Source organism: Mirounga angustirostris, unplaced genomic scaffold (genome assembly GCF_029215605.1).
Source record: "Mirounga angustirostris isolate CCGP_5_RB_7025 unplaced genomic scaffold, mMirAng1.0.hap1 SCAF_5, whole genome shotgun sequence".
NCBI lineage: Eukaryota > Metazoa > Chordata > Mammalia > Carnivora > Phocidae > Mirounga > Mirounga angustirostris.
The window spans coordinates 49,884,685-49,911,600 of NW_026991713.1; the positions used below are offsets into that span (position 1 = coordinate 49,884,685).

Below are 26,916 nucleotides of genomic sequence, written 5' to 3' on the forward strand. Positions count from 1 at the left end.
TGGCTCAGTCAGTTAAGCGTCTGCCTTTGATTCAGGTCATGATCCCAGGGTCCTGGGATCGAGCCCCACATCGGGCTCCCTGCTCAGCGGGAAACCTGCTTCTCCCTCTCCCACTCCCCCAGCTTGTGTTCCCTCTCTCGCTGTGTCTCTGTCAAATAAATAAATAAAATCTTAAAAAAAAAAAATCTCTCTCTCCAAAGATCTTTTTTAAATTTAACTGTAGGCTACTCCTTGAGGTACTGATTTGTAAGTATAGAGCTGAAGGATAATTTTTTAAGATTTTACCAAAATCAACTAATATTTAATTATAAAGCATTCTCAGCTGTGCACTGTGATCTGTTCTCTACTCTTTTGTATTTCAGCTTGTCTGGTTTTTACATCTTGGATTGCTTTTCTGTAAGTCCTTTCAAAACTTGTTATTCAGGGGATACCAGACAGATCTATGTGGGAGCTTCAGCCGCGAAGGTTGGAAGACAGAAATAATAAAGGGCAATGGAATGGAAGATTACTGGTAGTGGCTGGTTGTTACCGGGGGCACAACGAAGCAAAGAGCCAGGCAAATGTAGAAATGTATAGAATATATTTTCCAACATAAAAATAGCTTTATTATTTTCTGGTAACAAAAATGATACATGCTCATTATAAAAATTTCAAATACACAAAAATCACCCAAATACCATAGTCTGGAAAAAGACATCATTTTTGCCAAAGATCTCTATATGAAACACATACTATTTTAAAATATACAGTATTATAAATGGGCCCATATTGAACATATTATTCTATAGCCTGCTTTTTCATTTGCTAATGAAAGGTACAAATTTCCATAGCAATAAACAAGACCTAAATAATTTTTAACGATAGTCATATATGACTCAATGGTATATATGTGCTAGAATTATTTAACCCATTTTCTATTAAAGGATATTTAGGCTGTTTCCAAAGTTTGTTATTGTTGTTGTTTCAAGATTTATTTATTTGAGAGAGAGAGAGAGAAAAAACAAGCAGGAGGGACAGAGGGAGAGAGAGAGAGAATCTCAAGCAGACTCCGCACTGAGCATGGAGCTCGACACAGGGCTTGATCTCACAGCCCTGAGGTCATGACCTGAGCCGAAATCAAGAGTGAGATGCTTGGGGCACCTGGGTGGCTCAGTTGGTTAAGCGACTGCCTTCGGCTCAGGTCATGATCCTGGAGTCCCAGGATCGAGTCCCGCATCGGGCTCCCTGCTCGGCGGGGAGTCTGCTTCTCCCTCTGACCCTCCTCCCTCTCATGCTCTCTGTTTCTCATTGTCTCTCTTGCAAATAAATAAATAAAATCTTAAAAAAAAAAAAAGAGTGAGATGCTTAACCGACTGTGCGACCCAGGCATCTCCGCCAAAGTTTTAAAATCATAAACATCATAAAGTACTTCTTTACCCTCATGTTTACATACTTATGTAATTTTTATTCATTAGGATAAAATCTAAACAAATTGCTGGGTAAAAGTATATCATTTAAATTTTTGATACATATTGCCAAATTTGATACATACTGTCTTCTAGAAAGTTGTACCAATTTTCACTCCTGTCAAGAATGAACAAGAATGCCCCTTTGCTCATATTCTTATAAATTACTTTAATATTTGCCAACCTGGGAGGATATAATTAATGCAAATAAAATAATAAACACATATTTATTACCATTTATATTTTCAAATAGGGGATACCTTTAATTTTTAAGTTACCCCTTTTCAGAGCAGATATTTTCCTGGATTTGAACAGAGAGTCTTCGGTTTGCATCCCCATTCCAATATTGGCGTGACTCTGGACAAGAGTCATTTTTTTAAATATCATTTTTGATGATCTTATTTATAGTAACAGAACCCAGCTCAGTAGGCATTCAAAGCATAAATGATGAATGCATCTACCACACTATTAGACATCGCAATTTTTTTTTTAAAGATTTTATTTATTTGACAGAGAGAGCACAAGCAGAGGGAGACAGAGGGAGAAGCAGGCTCCCCACTGAGCAAGGAGCCCGATGTGGAACTCGATCCCAGGACCCTGGGATCACGACCCAGGCCAAAGGCAGCCGCTTAACCGACTGAGCCACCCAGGAGTCCCTAGACACCTCAATGTTAACTGAATCTCAATCTCCCTCCCACAAGTAAGCTCTTTCTACCTGCTTACCCTCCATTGCAATCAATGTTGCTCTATAGGAAATATTAAAATTAAGGAGTCCATAAAAGACTTTGGAAATATTCCCTTACTATTTATAGAGATAACCACAAAGTTTTCAATGAGACAGATAACATCAAGAAGAAGGCTCTGAAGTGAAGATTTGGTAGGCAATGTAGATCTTTGGAGCAAAAGTGTTTCCCAAGAAAATACTTGCATGTCAAGTTCAATAGACCATCAAGTATATATAAATAATTTGACAGAAAGATGGAAACAAAATATCACAAATATCAGTTTATCCCCTATCAAAATGTTGGTTTACTATTGCTTAGAAATGGTTTGGGAATATTTTCCACCATGAAGCAAATTTATAAGCAATGTACACAATGTCTAATTCCTCTTTCCAAAGGTATCTCAGATATTAATATTTGACATTAATAACTTTTTATCCACAAATAGCAGGATGGAAACATCTAAGCTAATGAGTGCTGGTAGTATGGATAATAGAAAGATTCACTTTGGGTGCAAGGTAGATGACAGTCTTGATACCTTGATATCAAAGATTTGAAGATGTTTTAAAGGACTATTTGGTTCACACACTTTACAAATACTTATTGGGCTGTATTACGTGCCAGGTACCCTGCTAGTTGTTAGACATACAAAAAGGAGCAGGATATAGCCCCTGCCTTCAAGGAAGTTTCAGTTTTGTGGAGAAGAGAGAAGCCAACAATTCTATGATGGGGTGATAGGAAGGCGAGGTAAGTGTAGGTGCTCAGAGTCCTTAAAAGAATCCAGCTGAAGATGCCATCAGTAGCCAGATAAATGTCCCGAAGAAATCCCAGGTCAGTGGAAGAATAGGGTCTGTTATGACTGCTACAAGACACGCCATACCGCCTCATGCACACTAATAGAAAAGCAGCAAGCTACCCTGGAGACATCAGCTGTACAACAGGGTAAGGAGAAACCTCTGCGAATCCCTAGAAAGAGCTGGCGAAGAAGCCAGAGTCTAAGTCCAGATAACACCCTGAGATAGCTCCGTGAGGCTGGTCTCTGAGTGCCACCAGTGAGCACTAGAATCAAGATAAAAATTCTCCCATGGCAGTTTCCTTTCACCCATGCATTCATTTATTCACTCGAACATAAGCTCCATGAGGGCAGGGATCTTTGTTGGGTGTCATCTTCACTGTGTCCCCAGCTCCCAGAACAGTGCCTGACACAAAGGAAGCTGTTGATAAATATTCATTCAGTGAATGAATGGTTGGATCAGCGAATATATTTAACTCACATCTAAGGACTGTAGACATGGGTAACTGTTAACAGAGGAGCAGGATAGTGAAAAAAGGCAGAAGACCTGGCAAGGCTTGTGTGCTTACTGAACACTTGTAGAATCAACGAATGACTTTTCACATCAGAGCTTGAATCTACGGGGGCTTCTTTGTACAGTGTGGAGTACGAGAAAGAGCGTGGGCCTTGAAATCAGACAGATGTGCATTCAAATCCCAACTCTTCCAGATCTGGGAGTACCTCAGGCACATTCCTTAACCTCTCTAAGTCAGTCTTCTCATCCCTAAAATGGGATTTGGACCTTTGGGGTGGCTGCGAAGGATAAAGAGGAAAAAACACGGAAAGCTCTGAGCCCAGCTCCCTTTGCTCTCACCCATCCTTCCGGCCCCAGAGCTGGTGTTGTGCAGAACTCTGGGAGAGTGCTGGGTCCCCAATCCCTGGATGTCCATCCTGCACCCCCTTTTCTATTTCTTCTCCTCCCTCTCTCTCTCCAGCAAACTTCCCCAAAAAGCCTTCCTTCCCCTCTCAAAAGTGCACAGTAACCTCCTCACCCTTTTACTTTCAGTTCCATTGGTTTGGGGTTCAAATAACAGATGTCACCAAACTGTTGAGTGGGCTAGTTGCCTTCTCCTCTTTCCTCTGTATCCTAGGAGCCAATACAGTGCCGGGATTCCAGCAGATGCTTAGTAGATGCTACTCATGGTAACCCCCACTTCCTATACTCACCACACCTCAGGTCATAAAAGCTGTTTTACACAGGCTAACGTACCACCCCATGAAACTACACCATTATGCCGTGAGTTGCAGATCATTATAACAATTCTCAAGAAGTCAATAAAAGTGATAATGCCAGAAATCCCATACCTATTTTCAAAAACAACAAAATATTTTCTCTATGCTTTGGGGCCTTATAAAATGGGACAAAAACCTAACAAGTAAATAGGGTCGGCCTTGGGGCTTGCCCACGGTGCATTATAAGGATGAAAATGAGCGAAATTCTTTACTAATTCATGTTTGCTGATCAAAGGGAACACTTGGAGGCTCATTCTTGGTTTCTTCGTGTACCCGAGTCTCCACCTCATGAAGCCATGGAGGTGTCCTCCCATTGCCCATAGCGGGATGCAAGATTAAATTCCTATCAATTAACACTCATTAACACACCCACCAGAAGGCAAATCAAGGAGGACTGGATCACACAAATTCTTCTCATTTCCAGCCACACTGACATCTGCTTGCCATATCATTGATCAGGTTATTGCCAGCTAATCTGACTTGCTCTATAAGATGTCCAAAGTAGTCATACCCTAGCAAGGTGACCTCATCAAAAAAGATTATTGATTAACAATATTTCTAGGGGCGGCTGGGTGGCTCAGTCGTTAAGCGTCTGCCTTCGGCTCAGGTCATGATCCCAGGGTCCTGAGATCGAGCCTGCTTCTCCCTCTCCCACTCCCCCTGCTTGTGTTCCCTCTCTTGTTGTGTCTGTCAAATAAATAAATAAATAAATAAATAAAAACAATATTTCTAGAGCTCCTACTCCAATTAAGCAAAATCCTAAGTAATAGGGTAAATATAAAAGACTTTTTAAAAACGATTACTCTCTCAAAAAACATACACCTAGATGGCAAGGTAGAATCTACTGATCGATAACCATTGGAGAACACTTTAAAGCAGTGGTTCTCGAAGAGAGGTCTACACAAGCAGCAGTATGAGCAGCAGTGGGAACTTGTCAGAAAGCCAAATTCCTAACCCCAGAACCACTGCATCAGAACCTGGGTGGGGTCCAGCAATTTGTGTTTTTAACAAGACTTCCACATCATTTGGATGCACACTAAAATTTGAGAAACACTGCTTTAAGTCAAATAAGCACATTCAAATCAACATAATTCCAACAGACTACAAATGTGCTGAGCCATGGTTGGGGGCTTGTGTTAATCACAGCTTCCGTTATGACCTCTCATTGAAGGTAGTGGGAGGTCCAGATTCAAAGTGAAAAACAGTTTAACATAAAGTCAATTCTTGATTGTCTTGATTACCTCTTTTGAGTTATTAGTGGCAACTTCACACAATCCCAGGCCAATTTCCCCAATTCAGCCAAAATACTTTCAGACTATATTTCTAAGATAAGCTAAATCAGCTTCATAATGGCTTACTGTATATAAAGCCAAACATCAAAGACTTTCATGCTTCCTTTCATTAACATGTATAATCAAGAGTTTCCAAACTAGGACAGGTCACAAGAATTGAAATCATACAAAGTCTAGTCCAACCCTTTGCCTCTACTAGTTTTGGCACATGGGCAATTTGGGAGCATTGTCAACACATGCCATGAACATATGGGGAAGACCGCAAGGGGCAGTCAGGGCCCCTGAGGACCAGCCTGAGCATGACCTCTCCCAACTGCTTCTGAGCCTTTATGTGGCCTGCCAATCAAACTAAGGCTTTCAACCTCACCATGAGGCCCTTTTTCCCAGAATTATAGCTTCATGTTTCTGACCTTGGTCTGTTAACCTGACCCTGATTCCTGATGACTTCCTTCTTTAATCATCTGTTCTTAAATCTGGACTCCAATCTGACTATGATTAACCCAACCCTACTAATTCACAAAGAAGGAAAGAAAAGGAAGGAAGAAAAGTGCGTGAGCCTATTCCTTTGATGCACAGAGACTAGAGATCTACCCTTTTATTATAAATTTCTAGAGAGGGAAATTCCATTAACCCCATGGAAATGGTTTTCTTGGAATGTTTCCATCCATCATCATAAAGACAGTCCTTATCCCCACTTTATTCAGCAATGTTTACTAGCTGAATTTTTTATTATGTGGGTTCTTAGAGATAATTTAATTCAACTTCACTTGTAAGCAAACAACAGCTCTGTACAGGCTAACATGCTAGGCCTTGAAGAGATGGCCCCTACATACTCAGAGTCTGATAGAGTAATGTCTCCTCCCCCCGCCACCCCCCCCCCCCGCACCACCCCTACCCCCTACTCCCCCACCTCCTTGCAAGATATTCATGTCCTGATCACAGAAACTTGTGAATTACTTTACAGGAGAAAAGAGACATTGCAGATGTGATTAAGTTAAGGGTCTTGAGATGCAGAGATTTCCATGGATTATCTGAGTTGCCCCAATGCAATCACAAGGATCCTTACTAGAGGCAGGAGGGCCAAAGTAAGAGAAAGAGGTGATGAAGAAAAGGTCAAAGAGAAAAAGAAAGAGAAATCTAGATTCAAAGATGCCACATTGCTGGATTTGAGGATGGAGGAAGAGGCCACAAGGCAAAGAATGCAGGTAGTCTCTAGAAGCTAGAAAAGGCAAGGGAATGAATTCTCCCCTAGAGCCTCCAGAAAGAATGCCAAGGACTTCTGACCTCCAGAATTGTAAAATAATTAACATATATATATATATATATATATATTTTTTTTTTTTTTTTTTTTTTTTAAAGTAATCTCTATACCCAACGTGGGGCTTGAACTCACGACCCTGAGATCAGGAGCGGATGCTCTACCGAATGAGCCAGTCAGGCACCCCAACTTATATTGTTTTAACCCACTAAGCTTGTCATAATTTATTATAGCAACAGTAGGACATTAATACAGGTAGTTTACAACCTAGTAAGAGAGAGAAGATGACATAGATAACTTCGGTACATTTCAGGAAGTGACAAGTATACAACAGAAACACAAGAACAATGCTATGGAAATGCTGCTGAGCAAGTACTTCTGGCTGGGGGAAGCTTCCTGGAAGACGCAGTTCTGCTGGGCCTTGACGGGCTGGGTAGGATTTCAACAGGGGGAGACCCAGTAAACAGGAGGAGTAAAGGCACAGAGTCGGCAGGTATAGGATCAAACAAAGAGCTGACATAGGCCCTTGTGACCAGCCATTTTCTCAGAAACAAAATTTACTTGATTAAAATTTCATAAATTCTACTCAGGATTATGAATGTCAAATTCATTCCTGAGTTTGTAAAAAAAATTGTAATAATAGCTAACAACTATATGATATGTGATAAACTATCCTAACAGTTTAAATACAGAAATCCAGATCTTGGGCAAGAATCCCCTCTCTGCAGAGAACGTGTCACAGTCAAGAGTGAATCTGGCTCATCTTCAGGCAGGCAGGCTTGACAGGGATGTGCAGAAAAAATACTAAGTGTTAATTAAAATAAACAAAAAGGTAATTCTTGAAAAAGGCATCTGTTAACATTTACAAATTAGACAGTTCCTATGACCTTCGTGAGCAAGCTAAACAGAACAATGGGATTTAACTGAACTGAACCTACTTAGCAGACTGGAGGCTCTGAGGGCTCATGCTGCTGATGATGAAGAAGACAGGAGAATCCAGTCCCTTTTTTGGTAGGTTTTGTTTGTCTGAGGTCAGAGCTCATGATCTTCAGTAATTTTGACCGGCTCTAATTTAGCCAAAGTGTAAGCCTAGGAATTGGGAAGGAAGGAATAGCATTGTCCAGATTATTGATCTGCATCCCCCAAACTCACCATTGATAGTCCTCATAGCATGACTTACGGTGACAATGTTTTCCCAAGATGGTACCTGTACTCAGGTGCCTTGGCAATACTTGCTTTCTTCTTTATCTTCTGGTGAAATCGATTCCCTTTTGTGCGGTTCACATTCGTTCCAGGAGAATTCGCAGGAACAGCTGGTCTCCACTGGCCTGCTCCTGTAAGAATGGCCTGGAGCTTCTGCAGAAGGGTCCATAAATGCACCATAGGCCCTTGGGTCCTGGGATAGAGCTGAATGCTTTGGAGGCCAATTTTCTTGACAAGAAGAACTGGGCCTGTTGCAGGCATCCTCGTTTCTCTCACTGCCTGTCTTTCTGTCAAAGCCCAGAAACGTAACCTCAGACTGGCTACATTCAAATGGAACTTTCTGAGTCACTCCATCTTTTCTCGAACCTTTATCATGAGGTGGTGAACGATTATTCTGGTTTTCATCATCTTCCACTGGAATACTTGGTACGTTCTCCAAGAACAGAGGAGAAGGACACCTGAAGGACTTTAGAGAGGTGGGAGGATCCTCAGCAAAATATAACCTGGCTTGAGTACTTTCAAGAGTGGTTAGGACCTAGTTAACCAAGAAGCAAAGAAACATTTGCATTAAGCTTCCATAACCTCTCCTTTCACCTTTTTTCTATCTACCTATTAAGGAATATTCTCTTATTTTCATGAAATAACTTCAACTATAGAGTTCTGAATGGGAAGGTATTATTAAAGATTAGCTAAACCCTTTCAGTTTCATGAGTAAATTAAAAGACTTGAAGCCAAGTATAAAAGAAACTGCACTAAAGTAAATATCAAGAGACCTGAGTTGAGGCTTAGATTTGCCACCAACTACTGTGTGACCTGGGGTGAGTCTCTGTACATTTTTTACTTCAACCTTAATATGCGGAGTACTAGAAAGGGTCAGGGTACAGGGGACCCAATCTGTAGTTCTCAAATGTCAGAATTACCTACAGGAGCCTTCTTAAAATACAGATTCCCTTGGCCCCAACCTATAGATCATCACCGACAAAATATGAAGATAGGGGCCCAGGAATCTATATTTAAAAAGCTTCTCACTTGATTTGGATGTGCAGCCCAAAGTGAGAACTTTTGACCAGATTTAAAAGAACATGTAACATCCCTTCACACACACATGCAATTTTTAAAAATACATTTAGAGAGCTTTACTATTTACAAAGTGCTTTCACACACATTATCTCATTTAATCTGCACAAACACTATTATTCCCATGTTACAGATAATAAAGCTGAGGCTCAGATAAAGGGAATAAATATCAAGAGCCAGTAAGGAGCAGATGTGTTGCTTGACCTCAGATCTGGCTCCCAGTTCCATGTTTCTTCCACTATGTATCTCAAAGCTCTTTTTGGCCCCAAGATTCCAGGTCACATAGCTCTTACTGGTGGTGCCACGCCTAAAATATAGCTCTCCTGACTCCCAGGCCAGTGCTCCTTACATTCTGATTATGCTGACCTCTTGTTTAAAACCCTTTTGTGGCTCTACAATAGACTCAGGATAAAACCCCAAATCCCAGAATGGAATTCATGTCCCTCTATCACCTGGAACCTTCGATTATTTTAAGCACTCCAGCTTTTCCCTCACCATATTCCACTTCCATGAACTGCCTGCTGTATTAGTGTCATAAAATTATCACCTCTGAGGTTTGCAGGTATAGATTCTCTCGACTAAAATGTCCTCTATCCTTACTGCTGCCTAAATTCACCCTGTTCTTTAGAATATAGCTCAGCCATCACCTCCATCGAGCAGCTTCCTTGACTTGGCTGGTATGTGTTCTGACTCTACGTTCCCATTTGACCTGGGCTTCCACCTATCATTATGCTTATCTCTCCGTACTGAAATGCCACGTTACCTACTCTGACTCTCACTTTGGACTGTGAGTTTGAGGGCAGCAACTATATCTTGATTACTGGTGTACCCTCAGCACCAGGACCAAGTCTGGCACATGCAAAGTAAGCACTAGCTAAGTATCTGTTGAACAAATAAGCAAATCAATGCATGGATGATTAAATTGATGAGTAAATTTAAAAAATCAATAGAAGAAATATGTAATGCATTTTTAATAGACCAGATCTCTAAATGAGTATTGAATAAATTCTCTCCAAACTACTCACTTAAGTCTTTTCATTAAAATTACTCATTTAAGTCCCACCCAACAATGACCTCTCTACCAGAGTACCAAATAATGTGACTTGTGACTTGGAAAAACTATGAGGTTAGAATTCTGTGTTAGGGGCTGGATTTGCCTCATTGATAAAGAATTCACTCAGACATAATTTATCCAATTTTGATTTTCCATGGTTCTGTGGGCTTGGTTTTGAATAAAACCATGTGTACACACCTCATCCATTGATGGTCTTAACTTTGCCCGCGTGGTAGCACACTGGCCTGCCAATGAGAAGAGCTTGGCAGAGAAATTCCGAGGACAGGGATGCACTTTCTTATCTAGAAATGAAAGACATGAATCGAGGCCTCTCTTCTCCATCAATTCCATAAGGAGATCCCTCTAGGAAGAGAAGAAGACAACTTCATCTTTCAGAACTCTACCCCAAAAATGACCGAGAGATAGGAACAGAGATGAAGACAATTCTCACCAGCTGGATATGCTTTGGATCATCTAACACCACTTTACAACCTGTCAGAACTTCCATTATTACCTATAGGGAATATATAGAAAGTCAGCTACATATGTTAAATATATACATAGAATTAGTTGCAGCGATGAACCTTGACAATAGGTAACGTTCGTTCTAATTAATGACTATATTTTACTATTTGACTGATTACATAAAATGAATGTATAAGACAATGAGTAACAGGAAATCAATAGGTCTAAAAGCGAAAGCCCTTAAAAAAATTCTTAGAATTTAGAGCATTCCTGGTGGTAAGCTTTCCTCCTTTGTTGACTGGTACTTGGTACTCACAATTCCAAAGCTGTAGACGTCCGTTTTAATGGAAAGTTTGCCCTGTCTGATGTACTCTTCGGGCATATACCACAGATGTTTACTGCTGCTGCTGGTCATGCTTATGGTAGAGCTCTGATGCTCCAGGTGGGGTCGGAAGTGTGCCATGCCAAAATCAGTTAGTTTGGGGTGGAACTGATCATCCAAGAGTATGTTTGCACTAAAATTGTAATCAAGGACAAACAAGACAAAAACATAAAGGCATTCCGGTGGAAAACAAAATGACAAACTCACCTTCATATCTGGTTAATTCCAAACGCTGACAACACAAAGCCATACGTAATTTCCCATGAATTAGAGGGCATCTTCTCATATTTCTTAAAGTATAAATACAAGTATTATATAAAACTCTAAAATGAAAACCTGGGGCGCCTGAGTGGCTCAATCAGTTGAGTGACCGACTCTTGAGTTCGGCTCAGATGGTGATCTCAGGGTCCTGGGATCAAGCGCTGTCGGGCTCCGTGCTCAGCAGGGAGTCTGCTTGGGATTCTCTCTCTCCCTCCGCCCCTCCCCCCATTCATGCGCATGCTGTCTCTCGCACTCTCACTTTCAAATAAATAACTCTCTAAAAAAATAAAATGAAAACCTGACCTAAGAACAGTGGGCTTTTCAAATTTATAGATACATGTAGGGAGTTGGTGGATAAAGCTGATCCTTTGCCAATAGGAGAAACTAAAGTTAAGCAAAGTAGCTTTCCTTGTGCTCTTCTGATACATAATGAGAACATGAAGTGGGTTTTAATCAGCTAATAATCAAATACCTGTTACGTGCCCAGAGCTGTGCTGTGGAATGTCCAGCCTATCAGCAGAGAGCCACTAACCTGCAATGAGGTGAGGAAACTTTGGTAGCTCTGCCTTAAGGATAAACCTAGTCCACTGTCCCATCTGTATGGACTTTCTATGGAGTAAAGGCAAAAATGTCTTTGGGACTTATTTAAAATATAAATATCTGCAGAGGTAAAGGCTAAGTGCCTAAAGTCACTACCTGTCACATTAAAAGCCTTAATAATCACTTAACATCTTGGCTGACAGGTAAGCATCAGCTTACTTTTACCTTCAAAGGGCTGCCACAGCAGGGATGCGAAAGGCTAAGCCCATGCATTTCACACGGCCCCCACTGGAGTGAGTCCCGGCTCTGTCTTACCCTGGCTCCGTGACCGCAGGTGGCTAACTTCACCCCATACGCCTCAGTGTCATTTTCCTCACAAGTGAAATGAGGCAAACAACAGAACTCACAGAACTGAACACAAATAGCCTTCTACCCGGCATACAATAATGCCCAATAAATGGTAGGGAAGATGAAAATCAGTAACGAATCATAAGAGAGCAGATGGATATTGACAAAACAGGTGGGTGGACCAAGAGAAAGTAATCTGTTTCTCACTTCTGCTTGGGGGCTCTTCAGAGCTTACTTTTTGTTCCCTGAAACCAAAGCTTCTAATACTAGGCCTGCCCATCCAAAACGCAAGTGGTATATTTGCAGTGCTACACGTTGTTATTAAAAGTGGTAACAGCGGGGCGCCTGGGTTGCACAGTCAGCGAAGCGTCTGACTCTTGATTGCAGCTCAAGTTGTGGCCTCAAGGTCATGGGATCGTGCCCCTCGATGGGCTCCGTGTTCAGTGCAGAGTCTGCTTGAGATTCTCTCTCCCTCTCCCTCTGCCCCTCCTGCTCATCTCTCTCTCGGTCTCTCTAAAATAAATCAATCAATCTTAAAAAAAAAAAAAGTGGTAATAGCTATGGGATAAGGACAAGAAATTCTTAATCCTGAACAAATACTGGTTCTTACAAAAGTTCCAGAAGTCCCTTGCTCACCTTGTACAGGTAGGCTGACAGGCAGAACCTAGTTTCAGAGGTCTGAATTGCAGGTGTCCTAATAATCCAGAGTACTCAGAGTCCTACTTCTGTCTTGAGGATTCAAAGCTGAGACCTTTAAGAATTCTAGCCCGGGGTTGCCTAGGTGGCTTAGTCGGTTGGGCGTCTGCCCTCTGCTCAGGTCATGGTTTCCAGGTCCTGGGATTGAGTCCCATGTCAGGTTCTCTGCTCAGTGGGGAGTCTGCTTCTCTCTCTCTCTCTCTCCCTCTGGCCCTCCCCACTGCTCGTTCTCTCTCTCTCTCTCTCTCTCTCAGAGAGAAATCTTTAAATCTTTAAAAAAAAGAAAAAAAGAAGAAGAAGAAGAAAAAAGAATTCTAGCCCGGAGTTTGTCTAGAACCGAGTTAACAACAGACAGCATGAAGACATTTCTCAGGACCCTTTAAGGATCCAGAACACATTCTAAACTTGATGTCACTCTCTGTCTTTGTTTTTTTTTTTAAAGATTTTATTTATTTATTTGACAGAGAGAGACACAGTGAGAGAGAGAACACAGCAGGGGGAGTGGGAGAGGGAGAAGCAGGCTTCCCGCCTAGCAGGGAGCCTGATGCGGGGCTCAAACCCAGGACCCTGGGATCATGACCTGAGCTGAAGGCAGACGCTTAACGACTGAGCCACCCAGGCGCCCCTCACTCTCTGTCTTTAAGGGTGGCAGGAGAATTGCAAAATCCAAAGAGCCCACCTCATGTATCAGTCCCAAGGCTCTTACCTGTTGTGTGATCCTTGCATTTATGAGAACCTCAGAGAGGGCCCAGCCCTCCAGACTTGTATCAATAATCGCAGTCCTCATTTTTCTCCTGGCCTTGTCTTTTCTCCGTATATTCCAGACCTGGCAGCTCCTAAGGCCAGCCTAGGTCCCGCACATCTAGGGCACTCATCATCCATCTCATTTGGAAAACAGCGTTGACTATCCTGACAAACCTCTGAAGATGTGGAGTCCACTAGAGCCGGATCCTACCTTCTCTCCAGCTCCAAATAAGAACTGGCATTTTAGTTCAAAATTACTTCTTCCATAGGTATGTGTACACCTGAAGGGCTCCGGTCAAGGAGGAGCCTTCTGGAGATCCCAGGATCATTTCGGAGTGCCGGGGTATTTAATGCAGGAGTTTGCCACGTGTGCGGGGAGGTGAGATGGGTAGAGAGTTTCATTAACTCCCCTTAGCAGGACCCCACCTTCTGCCCCTCTGGCTTCTGCCGCACTGACAGCCTAGCTCTCTTCTGCACACACCCCCTCCCCCTGCACGCACACACTGGATTTCAGCATAGAGGGACAGAAAGACTCTGAATGCCAGAGTCTCAGTGTCAAACATCTTGCCCTCTTCTTCCTCAACTCCAGCTCTAAAGAACGTATAAAATCATAACGTAAAATGCTAGACCCATGAGGATGCAAAAGCCGAATTTGTAAAACACTTAGAATTCCTGAAGAATAGGTCTTTTCTAAGCACAAAAGAAAAAAAAAAGCCTCAAAACCAAAATCATTATCTAATCCCTTTATTTGCCCCTCAGCAAAGCTAGTGGGAAGCTTTCAGCAACTTGACTCATGCTCTTGACACACTTAGGCAGAGCGGGTAACCACAATGTGTGATACAGTAACACGCACAGAGGGCTTCGGGCCAGTGAGGGGCTGGCAGTCAGAATGTGAGATCGCTCTAGGGAGCTGCATTTACACTTTTAATGGTGATATTTGGTGAAAAGACCAGCAGACTTTTTAGTGCATTAACACGAATTTTGAGTGCAGTGATTTACTCCGTTCTAAAGAAAAGTCAACAGGAGCTGAGGAAGAAGAATGTTCTGTTTTAAGAAAGTAGGAACTGCAAAACCCCTTCAACAATGAGGTCTACCCTAACTCTTTCCCTTACTGCAGCCTTAAATAGAACATTCATGCCGTGCCTTCAACTATCACGCAGGTCAATGGAATATGTTTATCCTATGGGGCTAAGAACAGATTAATGAAATAAAGACAATATAAACTAACTGCAATCACGTAACAGTATAATTGAACAAAAGGGGCGGCTTGCTAGCTATCATGCTTACCAAAGAGATAGACAAGACACATGTAATGGCCCATTCAATTCAATTTAGTGTCTCCACAACCTATTTCTGCTATTCTTTCCCACAATGCTCCTTACTGTAACACAGACCATCGCCTCTCTAGATGATTCTTCTAGTGCAGGATCAGTGGTGGTAAACGGAGGAGAAGGGGCAAATCCTACACAAGGTGGTCAGTTTGTGTCCTGACTCTGGGGAGTAACATACTTCATCTTTCTATTGCCGGGGGTCTCCACGACAATTCTTTTTGAGGAACTTGAACCTCCCAAAGGCTACAATAATTGCTTTCTTTGCACGTCAGTTTTTCTCCTGATTTAGTCGAAGCCCTTGGGCCTAAAATATAAATACAAAGCATGATGATGCATCTAGATTATAATGCAGGATTTGAATGGAAGTGCAAATACACACTTGACATGTAAGCACATGACTGGTTTTTAAAAAGACATATTTGTAAAGGATTTGAGGGGGGAGTTATTGGTACAAAGTAGCCCAGTCCCTGAGTGCCTGGCAATTCTCCAGAAAAGTCTGGACTCCAACAAATTGGTCCCAGAGATAAAGAGGATCCACCGGCCTCTTGGTGACAGCCTGAGGCAACAGGACATCTTGCTGTTACAACACCGAGACACCCCTCACCAGATGAGGCAAGAGCCAACTTCTCAGGGAAGCTACAGGTTACTGGAAAAGGGCATACACACCCCCTCCCCCCCACTTCAGCATGCCCAGCATCTGATGCAGCTGAAGCCCTTTCTTCCCCCTTTGATTGTACGACCTTCTCTTTCTTTTCCATTGAACCCAGGCAGGACTCAGAGACAGTATTAAAGGTTGTTACTGCTTTATTGATGATTTATGAGTCCTAAACTCTCTGTGTAAAGGCCCAGCCAATTAGGCATATTCCTGCGTTAAATGTGAAATTTTGCCTCTAACCAAACTAGCGCAACTTCCCTAAAGCTGAGTTTCCTCATGGGTAAAAAGATCGGAGGAGGCTTACCTCTCAGGGTTGTTACAAGGATTAAATGAGAAAATGTATTCAGAGTGCCTGCTACACAGGGAGGGCCCTGAAATATACTCTGAAGGATGTAGGCTGGCCTCTGTCCATCCTACATCCACCTTAAAATCCCAAGAAACTTGGTTGGGGATCTCTAGAAGTTCAAGGCACCAGTCTGAAATAACAAAGGTACAGGGGGTTGCACAATGACCCTGGAGATATGGGGATCCTTGGGTTAATTAGTTTCAGGGTGTCTGCTGAGTTTCAAAATAGTTCCAGAGAAGTTCTGGAAGAACCTGACTAACGTAACATTTCCAGATACTCTAGGATCATGGAGAGAAAAGAAGAATCGTTTGGCATATATGTGTGCATGCATGTATTTATGTACACACGTGTATAAATAAATGGATGCTGGGGTTTAGAGACAGTGATGGCAAACAAAATTAACAAGGACAATTTAAATTTATGTATTATTTAATTGTGCTGGCATCCCTTAGAAAAAATAGACTTATCTGGAAATTTTCGAAGAAGGGAGACACTAGGGGAAAATAGAAAAATTGGAGGAAAAAGAATTGTTTATATCTAAAATGTTTCTGAAAAACAAAAGTACATTTTTGGGGGGGGGAGGAGGGAGGTGGGAGAGGAGAGGGAGGAGATTCATTAATTAAACAATCAACCCATCAAACAAACATACTTTGCATTCCCTGTAGGTTTTGCATCCCTACTAAACACTGAGCTGAGTGGGGTCCTTGACACACACATCAGGTCTGGGGGGTAAATGCAGGCGGAGCTTGGGTCCTCAGGCAAGGGTGTCACGGTTGTAGGAAGGGGCCAATCTGTGATTTCCTAGCCTCCCTCCCAGCCACTCAGTGTTTCTAGTCCCTCACAAAGGAAATTCTCCACGCATTCACTACCGCCGTACATCTCTGATCAATCTCTCTTTTTTAAGAATTCATTTTTAAGCATATGGCTTTTCCCTTCCTTTCTTTCCTAGACCACGTCCCTCGTATGAAAGGCTGTTTCACTTGGCAGGAGACACATGGCAATACGGACTGAGAACATGATCTTATAGGAAACATTAGAAATGTTCACCGAGATTATCTCGGCTTTGGAAACATTAACAGGAATGAATGCCTGGGATGAAAAATGCCGAGGATAAAATGCATTTCAATTTAAAATCATTCATAAATGTGAAAACAATTAAGCTGGCTAAGGGATAGGATGGAAATAACAAGGTTTACTGCTTTCAGATGCTTTTATGTGATCCTGTAATTCAAAAACATCTTCGTTTCCCAAATAACAGAGACTTTGCCAAGAACAGAGACTTCAACTCTTTATGATTCTTTACTTTAAATCCTTTTCCTCCTTAAATTCCACCATCTGGACTTGAATTTTGTTTTTATAGCATTCCCTTTGAAGAGCTGAAATTACTAAGACGTTTTTGGGCTAACCAAACCACTAGACTTCTTGAAAATACCTTTGAAATGTGGGCTCGGCTTCCTCCTTGGGTGTTCCGCAGCTGCGTCCTTGATGGTGTCGCCTTAGAAGACTATGTATTCTCACTGCTTGAACAAGACAAAGATTCCCAATGCTGACCTCCAGGCTTAATCTCCCCTCAAAGTCTGCTGCCTACTGCCATTTTCACTAAGAGTCCAATGTCAACATTTCCAAATTTGCACTCATGATGGTCTCATCTCCTGCCCGATTTCCCTGTCTCTGCCCATGAAACCAACATGCTCGCAGGAATCCCAGCTAGGAACACTTAATTGCCTAAAAAGACCATGATTCGGACCCACACAAACATAGAACCCCACCTCCTTCCCCATCTGCAGACATGGGATAGAGGCAGATTACAAACCTCTGTAAATCAGCTTTCTCCTCTGTCATACTGAGATAAGACCAATGATATCCAAACCCAGGGTTGTTGGGAGGAGTAAGTTATTCAGTCAGCTTCTATGTCAGGTCTAAAGTCAGGCTGGCCTTCACCGAGTTCCCTAATCTGTCTGCAGCCTATCAGCTCCCCTGAATGCATTGGCACTTCCCAATGGCCTGGCTAGACAGTGCTTAGTACTGTTCGGGGACTTTCTTTATACTGTTCCCCTCACCCGAAAAGTACTCCTCCCTCCCTTATTTTCATTCAAATCCTCTTTGCAGCCCAAGATTCACTTCCTCCCTGAAGTTTTCACTCTGCTACTCTGCATTCCAGTGGTTCTCCTTCCCCCAAGTTCCCATTGTGCCTCCTGCACTATACCATCTGGCACTTACTCAGAAGCCAGCTTATGTTGTTTACCTAAGCATATGTTGAGTCTATAGCAGATACCAAGCAAGCAATCGTTGATATAATCACTTAGTAACTTAAGAGAATTTGAAACCATAAGTGGACCTAGACCACTCCGCATATGGCAAATAGATGGCCCAAATACTGCCAAAGCATCTTCCCGGTTCCTTGGCAGACATCACTAATTGAGTTCAGAATGCCCCCACCCCAGGTTCCCTTTCAACACTGCAGGTGGGAAGTCATTACCAATCCACCAACGACGGAATGTGGGATGAAACAGATTTGTCTTCGCTGCTCTAGGATCATCACTTCCTTTACAGATGCGGTAAATGAGCGCACATGGTCGAAATGACTTGTTTTTTGCAAAATAGCTTGTTAATGGCAGAGCCGGGACTAAAGCCTAACCCTCCTTTTTCCGTTTGCTACTCTTTCAATTTACTACAGTTAACCGAAAGAAACATCTTTTTGTTCAGCTACTCATAAAAGATAAACTGTTGATTACCGAGCAAACGTAAAATGAAATTTCTCTCTTCTTTCCTTCAAGTATATACAGATAACCGTCGAGGCAAAAGAACAGTTGATGGGTGAGTCACAGGAAGACAGATTTTAGCTCAAAAGAAACGAAGTTCCAATCATTAGAGCTGCACCCAATGGAGCACTAACAACACACCGTGCAAGGGTCCAAGGACAGGCTGGATGAGACACTTAGAGACAGTCTCCATGATGTGGCAGGAACGACAGCTTACTGCCAAGTCTAGCCCTGGGCTTTACACTCATTACCTCACTGCATCTCCACAACTCTGGGAGGAGGGTGCAGGCGTCACCTGCCCTTTTCTGGACAAGGAGTTTTATTTTATTATAACAGTAGAACATAACCCTTAAATAAAAATTTTAAAAACATGATAGAAAAGTAAAACATAAACCATTAATCAAAAAGCCATAGTCTCTCCATCTACATAAAACCTTATTCATATTTTGGTATGTTTTAATCTTTTTTTTTTTTTTAAAGTAGGCACCATGCCCAGTGCAGAGCCCAACACAGGGCTTGAACTCATGGCCCCGAGATCAAGACCTGAACTGAGAGCAAGAGCCAGTGGCTTAACCGGCTGAGCCACCCAGGCGCCCCTTAATCTTTTTGAAAAATTCATGAATTTGTAGTTCTACAAAGTTATAACTGTATACTGTATACTAGTTCAATTTGGCTTTTTTCACTTAGTCTTACTTCATGCACATTGTTCCATGTTATTTCATACTATTAAAAAAAACAAAAAAAACATTATTTAGTAATGTCAAGTGATGTATGACAAACTCTCCTGTGATTCATCTGTCTGAGGTCCAAATGCAGAAAAGAAAATAAAGGTAACAATATCTTCCATTTCTTACTCCATCAAAAACAGAGCCCTGACTTAGTCCCAGAAAAGGTCACTGTTGAACACATTTCGAGATGTCCTTTTTCGAGCCAATTATCAGGGCCGTGCAATAAAATGACATCTCTCCTAGAAGCTGCCTTTCCTTCCAAAGAGTGAGAAAATGTATATGACACGAACAAAAGAATAGGAATCTCAGACTGTCCTCAAAGCACTAGGCTGTACAAACAGGGACCAAGAATCAGGGAGGCCCAAGTTTAGAGCAAAGTGAAGAGTTCATTTAAAAGAATCGGGAGGGTAATCTGGGTCAGCCAATTCACATTTGGTCAAGACTGCTAGAGGCTGAATGTCATCACCATCAGATGTTCAGTGCCCTGAATGAAATGGGTTGGTCCTATTCCAGTTCCCAGAGAACAGGTGCACACAAAGAAAGGGGGGGTGGGATGTACTGTTATAGTTGGCACTAATTAACATCCTTGCTGGCAGGCTCAGCAGAAGGGTCAAGAGTTCATTGGCAGTAGAAAGGGCTGATTCAAGGGGCACCTGGGTGGCTCAGTTGGTTAAGCGACTGCCTTCGGCTCAGGTCATGATCCTGGAGTCCCGGGATCGAGTCCCGCATCGGGCTCCCTGCTCAGCGGGGAGTCTGCTTCTCCCTCTGACCCTCCTCCCTCTCATGCTCTCTGTCTCTCATTCTCTCTCTCTCAAATAAATAAATAAAATCTTAAAAAAAAAAAAAAAAGAAAGGGCTGATTCGCTCTGGAATCACTGATTCCAGGGACACACTGATGAGCCATGTGAAACCACAATCTCAAAGAAATGCCCACAGCCCTGGAACTCCATACCCTGACACGTGCCCAGGCGGGCATAGTCCATAGATAGTTACGTTTGAGTCCTCAACCCCTTTGGGAAACCCAGAAAGGCAACACTCCTCAGCAGCCCCTTCACCAACTAACAAAATAGAATATGCTGGTAGCACATATCCAGTTTAAACCCTGCCTCTTCCATGAAATTCTCTGTATCTGACCAGATATCTTTTGGTGCTCCGTATCTGTAATACTGTTGGGCACTCTGTCTAGCAGTGTTACTGAAATTATTTTATAGTTGGCCACATCCAGACAAGTACCTGAGATACTGGCCTGGAAGAAACAGCCTCCTCCTAAGTGTGAGACATCGTAAGAGACTCCAGACCTTTCTGTTCCCACCTCTAGTCCCAGAAACGCCTCAGAGTCCCTTGTAAGGGCTTAGCTTATCCTACCCAGGTCCTCAGCCTGGTTAGCATGCACACCCACTACACCCCTGCCCCCCACATTCCTCATCCCTCCCAGGAGCCCTTTCCTTCTCCAGTCTTGTCCCTTCCTTTCCAGTCAAGCCATTTTTCTCGCTTTCATTATACACTTGGCAACTCTTTAGTTGACTCCTTCCCTTGAATAAATGATTGCCTCTGCTAGGAATATTCTTTCCTGTTCTTTTAACCAATCCACTGTCATGACCCATCTCCTCAAAGGCTGGGCCTGGAACTCTGCAATTAGAATGAACCTTCTTAGACCAGGCAGGCATTGAGCATCTTAGGTGTTTCACCATATAGTTTCTGTGTTTGTGTTATCTCTCTGATCACCAGGTTGAAACTTCAAGGATAAGACGATGATCACCAGCATCTACCCCACGTGGTCTAATACAATGCTCTGCATACAACAGATGTTCCACATATATTTGTAAACTAACATAAACATGATTTTCAAAATGTTCAATAAATATATGTTGACACAGAAGTGATTTTTCTTAAAACAGAGCTTAGTTTGTGGGACCTACTTTTCAAACACAGTAAGTTGATGATGGAGGTAAGTGCCATGTATAGAATGTTTGTGTCCCCCCTCCAAATTCATATACTGAAATCCTAACCCCCAATGGGATGGTATGTGGAGGTGAGACTTTTGGGAGGTGATTAGGTCAAGAGGGCAGAGCCCTTACGACTGGGATTAGTGCCCCTATAAAAGAAGGCCCAGAGAGATCCCTTGCCCCTTCCACCATGCGAGGACACAGAGAAAAGATGGCCATCTATGAGTCGGAAACTGGATCCTTACTAGACACAGAATCAGCTGGTGCCATGGTCTTGGACTTCCAGCCTTCAGAACGGTGAGAAATAAAAGTGTGTTGTTTATAAGTCACCCACTTTCTAGTATTTTGGTTATAGCACCTGGGATACTTACCACTTGGTTAAGAGTGGTAATAAGTAAAAAAAGACAGATTGGCCATCATATCTCTTAGCTTTGCCATCAGATTCCTACCACATCTTCACTAATTATAAGAGAAGCTACCATTTGATGAGTGAATTCTCTTTGCCAAGCATCGTATGTACTTTATGGCATTTAATTCTAAAAGATAGATGCTATTATTCTTTTATGAGCATCTTGCAGAGGGAAACACTGATGCTTACAGAAATTAAGCAGTTTGCTCAGAGTCACATTAAATGGAAAGTCAGTTTCTTAAATTAGATGTCTCTGAAACATTAGGGGATAGTGAGCTAAGAGGAAAGAATGAGGGCGCCTGGGTGGCTCAGTTGGTTAAGCGACTGCCTTCGGCTCAGGTCATGATCCTGGAGTCCCTGGATCGAGTCCCGCATCGGGCTCCCTGCTCGGCGGGGAGTTTGCTTTGCCCTCTGACCCTCCCCCCTCTCATGTGTTCTCTCTCATTCTCTCTCTCTCAAATAAATAAATAAAATCTTTAAAAAAAAAAAAAAGAGGAAAGGATGGGAAGAAGGTGGGGAGGAAAGTCGATGAAAAAGAAAAATCACGTGGTCCCATTTTGCAGAGCACCAGGCGGTCATATCTCTGCCCGTGACGGCAGTGGCTGCAGCGATGTGGCCCAGATCCCTCCTCCAGGACCCAGGGAGACAACAGTTCCCCAGCCAGGGAGAGGGGCTGTTGATGGTGCACAGCTAAACCCGTACCTGGAACCTGCCCTTGGTCGAAGGGAGCTGCCTCGTCCAAGACATAGTGCAAGTCACAGCCCCATGCAGGGCTGGTCAGACGCAGGGGTGCAGAGACCCGAGCACCCTGCCACACTTCAGGGTATCTTCGAAGGGCCATCCCAGCACCAGTGCTCCCCATGGCAGTGACCGAGGCCTCTACTACCATATCCCAGCTCAGCTTCTCCAATTGCCCAATTCCGCCTTCCTCCTTCCCTCCCTTACTCCTGTTGTTCCTGAGAGCCCTCTAAAAAACCTCCTGCGGGCAAGCCTCTCCTCTGAGCCTATTTCCTGGGAACCTGCCTGAAGACACCTATCCATAATGAGAAAGTGGGTGTCAAGGCCACGGCCCGAGCTCTCACCTGATCCCTGGAGAGAGATGCTGGGGGGCATGTCCACAGCTGCGGAAAACCCTGGACGTGGGCAGAGGCTGGATCTGTAGCCCTCCACCCTGACGCTCCCTTTGTTCCAGCTGGTGGCCTTCCCTGTCCCCCAGGCCCGTCAAGGACCAGAACCTTGACACTCTTGCTTCTCACCCCTCTCTCCCATCAAGCTCTGCGTTCAGGAAAGGATGTGATGAACTCAGTCACACAAAAGAAAAATTAATAACATTAATGTGTTACTGCTTGGGATGGAAAAGAAGCTAGACTTACTTTAAGTTTAAACCAGAAGAATATATGTACAGAAAAACTCCAGATATTTATTTACTCAGATAAAATATATTTAAGAACCTACTGTGCTGAGCTGGTGGCGAGGTAGGTGGATCGTTTCTGGTTGGGGGTGACCACCGCAGCCCTTCGGAATAGACTTGACTCTGTTGCTGTGCATCTTTGACCCAGGTCCCCTGAGGGAGCACCCACTCTGTGCTGATTCAACGGGGCCAGCAGAGTTGATGACTTAACCACAATGCCACAGGAGCAGACACCTATGGGCTGTTTCCGCACACGCCCAGGACTCAGGAAAAATCTAGAGTCTTTTTATATGGAGCTCATTCCACCAGAAAAACAAAGAAGTAAGTAATCAGTCCCTCTTTTGCTCAACTCAAAAGCACACTAAAAGCTTTTTCAAGATACCAGGAGATGGTTCAGAAGAGGCAGAAGCCTTTTAAATTCAGTCATCCCTGCTATTCAGCAAAGGTATATTTACCTACTTTTGGACAGATTCGAGATGAAGGGCACACAGGAATAATTCACCAGGGGGATTTTGCTACAGAGTATCTATTCTCTGTCTGAATGATTCTTTAGGTCTACTAAAAAAAAAAAAAAGAAAAAAGAAAGATGGAAGACGTTGCTTCTAATGTTCTGATGTCTCAGAAATGCACACCGGGAGTTGCTGCTTGTCTTGTCACAGGTGAATACGTAAAGCTAAGAGGCTGAAAGCTCAGCGGAATCAGCAAAAGACTCAGGGACAAAGAATTTTAATTACTGTCTACTGTCTACTGCTGTTACCTTGCTGGGAATCTCTGTATAAGTCACTTAACCTTTCCTTAAAACTCACTTAAAAAGAAAAAAGGGAGATTAATACAGGTTCATTTCAAAGTTTAGTGTCAGGTATAATTAGTAAAATACACAAAACTGTCTATCCTACGTTGTTCATTAATAATTCCCAAAGATAATATAAACTCTCCCTTTGGCCATGTAAATGTAGCTTTTTAAATTGGGTAGATAAAATTTTCATTAATAAAAAAATAAAATCACTGTAAGGTACACCTGAAACTAACTGGATATTGTATGTCAATTATACTTCACTAAAAAAAGTAAGATTTTACATACTTAGATGAGAATTCTTTTTTTTAAGATTTTATTTATCTTGAGAGAAAGAGAGAGAGTGAGCACACATACGCACGGAGGTGGGTGGGGAGGGGCAGAGGGAGAGGGAGAAAGAGAATCCCAAGCAGATTCCACACTGAGCACAGAGCCTGACACGGGCTGATCCCACGACCCCGAGACCATCACCCGGAGACCATGACCCAAGCCAAAACCAAGAGTCAGACCAGACGCTTAACTGACTGAACCACCCAGACACCCCTCTTTGATGAGAATTCTTAATCCTTAAACACACACACATACCACGGAAACTACAGGTAGAAAATAGTGTGAAGTCTGACTCACCTGTGATGATGAAAGGGGCTTTCAGGTGCAACCTAAGGCTCTGGGATAATTTACCTTGATACACTGCCGCTGATGACCGAGCATGGCTCCGTGTTGTGCAAGTACTGAATGGCTTTGGAGGTTCCTATTAAAACACTGATTCGAATGTGCCAAGAGAGTGGGGCCGTGTTACCCTAAAAAGACAACAGTAGTTGGTTTGGTAATGAAATGTGTATACTCATTACATAGGAGTATGCCAGAAGAAAAGCAGATGGTGAGGTGGGGTAAGGCGAGGGTATGAACATTTTGGTTTCCCACAACCTATTTGTAATTCAAGATACATTTTCCTCTGCTGCCAATGGTACTAGGCCTTTTTATAGCCAATGGAAATACCCAATAATTTTAACATTAGCTTAATCAAAATATGGCCAGTAAGGTAACTCTGTTTAAAAGTTCACTAATAAGGGGCACCTACGTGGCTCAGTCGGTTAAGCATCTGACTCTTGATCTCATCAGGTTCATGAGTTCAAGCCCCACATCAGGCTCTGCACCCAGTGTGGAGCCTACTTAAAAAAAAGTTCCTTAAATAAGACTTAAAAATTATTTGTGGCATAACAGTGTGGGTAATTGAGAATAATATGTTTTTATTCTTACCCTAACTGAGACTTAACCTATTCAGAATGAATTTTTAAACTTATCTTTCAAAAACATGAGAAATCAAGGCATTTATTCCACCTCTTTCTCTTTAAGGAGTCTGTATCACCTTTATGTCTGTCCTTCGTATTCAATGGTACTTTGTGTGAAGTTACGCAAATAGAAATTATCTAAGAAGAGTAGTTAATGTAAACTCATTTGAGATATGCAATCAATAAGGACTAAGGACCCCACAAATCTTTTGGCCACCATGCTGCACAACACACAATAACGCAGGTATTTGTGCAGAGTCTTTTTTTAGAGTAAGATATTGATTCATGGAAAAGTCCTCTACTTCCTTGGGAAACCCATTGTTGGCTGTCTCTTTCTGTGAATACATGTTGGCCCCCTGGGTCCCACAGGACGTTTCAGCAGCTTTTTCAGGGCTTCAGGGGGTCAGAGCGTCAGGGAGAGTCATAGGTGTGACTTACTACACACTGTAATCTGTCAAAAAGGGATCCATTTCTCATATATGGATAAACCAGGCAGAACTTCTCACTCTCTGTAAAATAGGCAGCCAACTCCAGTATGTTTGGATGATGAAACCTTGAAAGAAAAGATTTTTAAGCCCATCAGATTGTTTATTCAAATAGGAAATGAACAGCACTGTGGTTTAGGGGTGATAAGGTGAGATGGGGAATAGGTCTAAAGCAGAATATACATTTGGCCAAGGGAGAAGTTATCTCATTGGACACATGACAGATTTGTTTCCCAAATTGGTCTAAAGAGCTCTATCAAATACTAGCCATTTTTTGATTGATTGTGATCATGCAAATATAAATAAAATATCCAAATATAAGACAGAAAATTTAAGAAAGCGACGATTTCTTAAGATTTGGGAGTCTTGGGAACTTGACAATAAATAGATGACACTACCTGATATTAAATTATGTTTATCAATACGAAACCCAATGTAACTTATTAATAAAGATAATACAACTGAAACCATTTCATTGCTTTAAGTATACTGTATAAGTCACCAAAATAGAAGAGTACAGAAGACTGTTTTCATTCATCCATTTAAGCATTACTATGTCAGATACTGTGCTAGGCATCAGTCACAAAGCTAAAGGAGACATCCAGTGTCTTCATAAAGCTGTACGTTATCTAAAATTCATGTGATTGGGGCGCCAGGGTGGCTTAGTCGTTAAGCGTCTGCCTTTGGCTCAGGTCATGATCCCAGGGTCCTGGGATCGAGCCCCGCATCCGGCTCCCTGCTCGGCGGGAAGCCTGCTTCTCCCTCTCCCACTCCCCCTGCTTGTGTTCCCTCTCTCACTGTGTCTCTCTCTGTCAAATAAATAAATAAAATCTTTAAAAATAAAAAATAAAAATAAAATTCATGTGATTAGTAAAGTCTGATGTTGAAGAACATATCACTGATTTTGAAATGCCAGAGTTCTATGTCAGTGTAGAATACATTTTCAGCCTCCTTTCCTTTAAAACTCTATTTCTTTTTTTTTTTAAAGATATATTTATTTATTTGAGAGAGAGCGACAGAGACAGAGAGAGAGCATGCAAGCAGGGGAAGGGGCAGAGGGAGAGAGAGAATCTCAAGCAGACTCCTCACTGAGCATGGAGTCTGATGTGGGGCTCAATCTCACAACTCTGAGACCAAGAGTTGGATGCTTAACTGAGCCATCCAGGTGCCCTGAAGCTCTATTTCTTTTTCTTTTTTTTTTTAAGA

General features: G+C 42.5%; 1 protein-coding gene across 5 annotated transcripts in view; it reads right to left on the bottom strand.

Annotated features, from left to right (window-relative positions):
* Positions 1-712: 712 nt before the first annotated feature.
* The window catches only part of IRAK3 (interleukin 1 receptor associated kinase 3), a 67,874-nt gene continuing 41,670 nt past the window's right edge, over positions 713-26,916 (bottom strand). For all 5 annotated transcript variants that reach the window (XM_064590939.1, XM_045873025.3, XM_045873026.3 and 2 more), the window contains 6 exons: positions 25,664-25,778; positions 24,615-24,733; positions 10,898-11,096; positions 10,568-10,630; positions 10,315-10,479; positions 713-8,520 (listed from right to left, as the gene is read on the bottom strand). In XM_064590939.1, the coding sequence (XP_064447009.1) occupies positions 7,996-8,520; positions 10,315-10,479; positions 10,568-10,630; positions 10,898-11,096; positions 24,615-24,733; positions 25,664-25,778 (1,186 nt within the window). In that variant the 3' untranslated portion in view covers positions 713-7,995. The remainder of the gene's footprint in view (positions 8,521-10,314; positions 10,480-10,567; positions 10,631-10,897; positions 11,097-24,614; positions 24,734-25,663; positions 25,779-26,916) is intronic.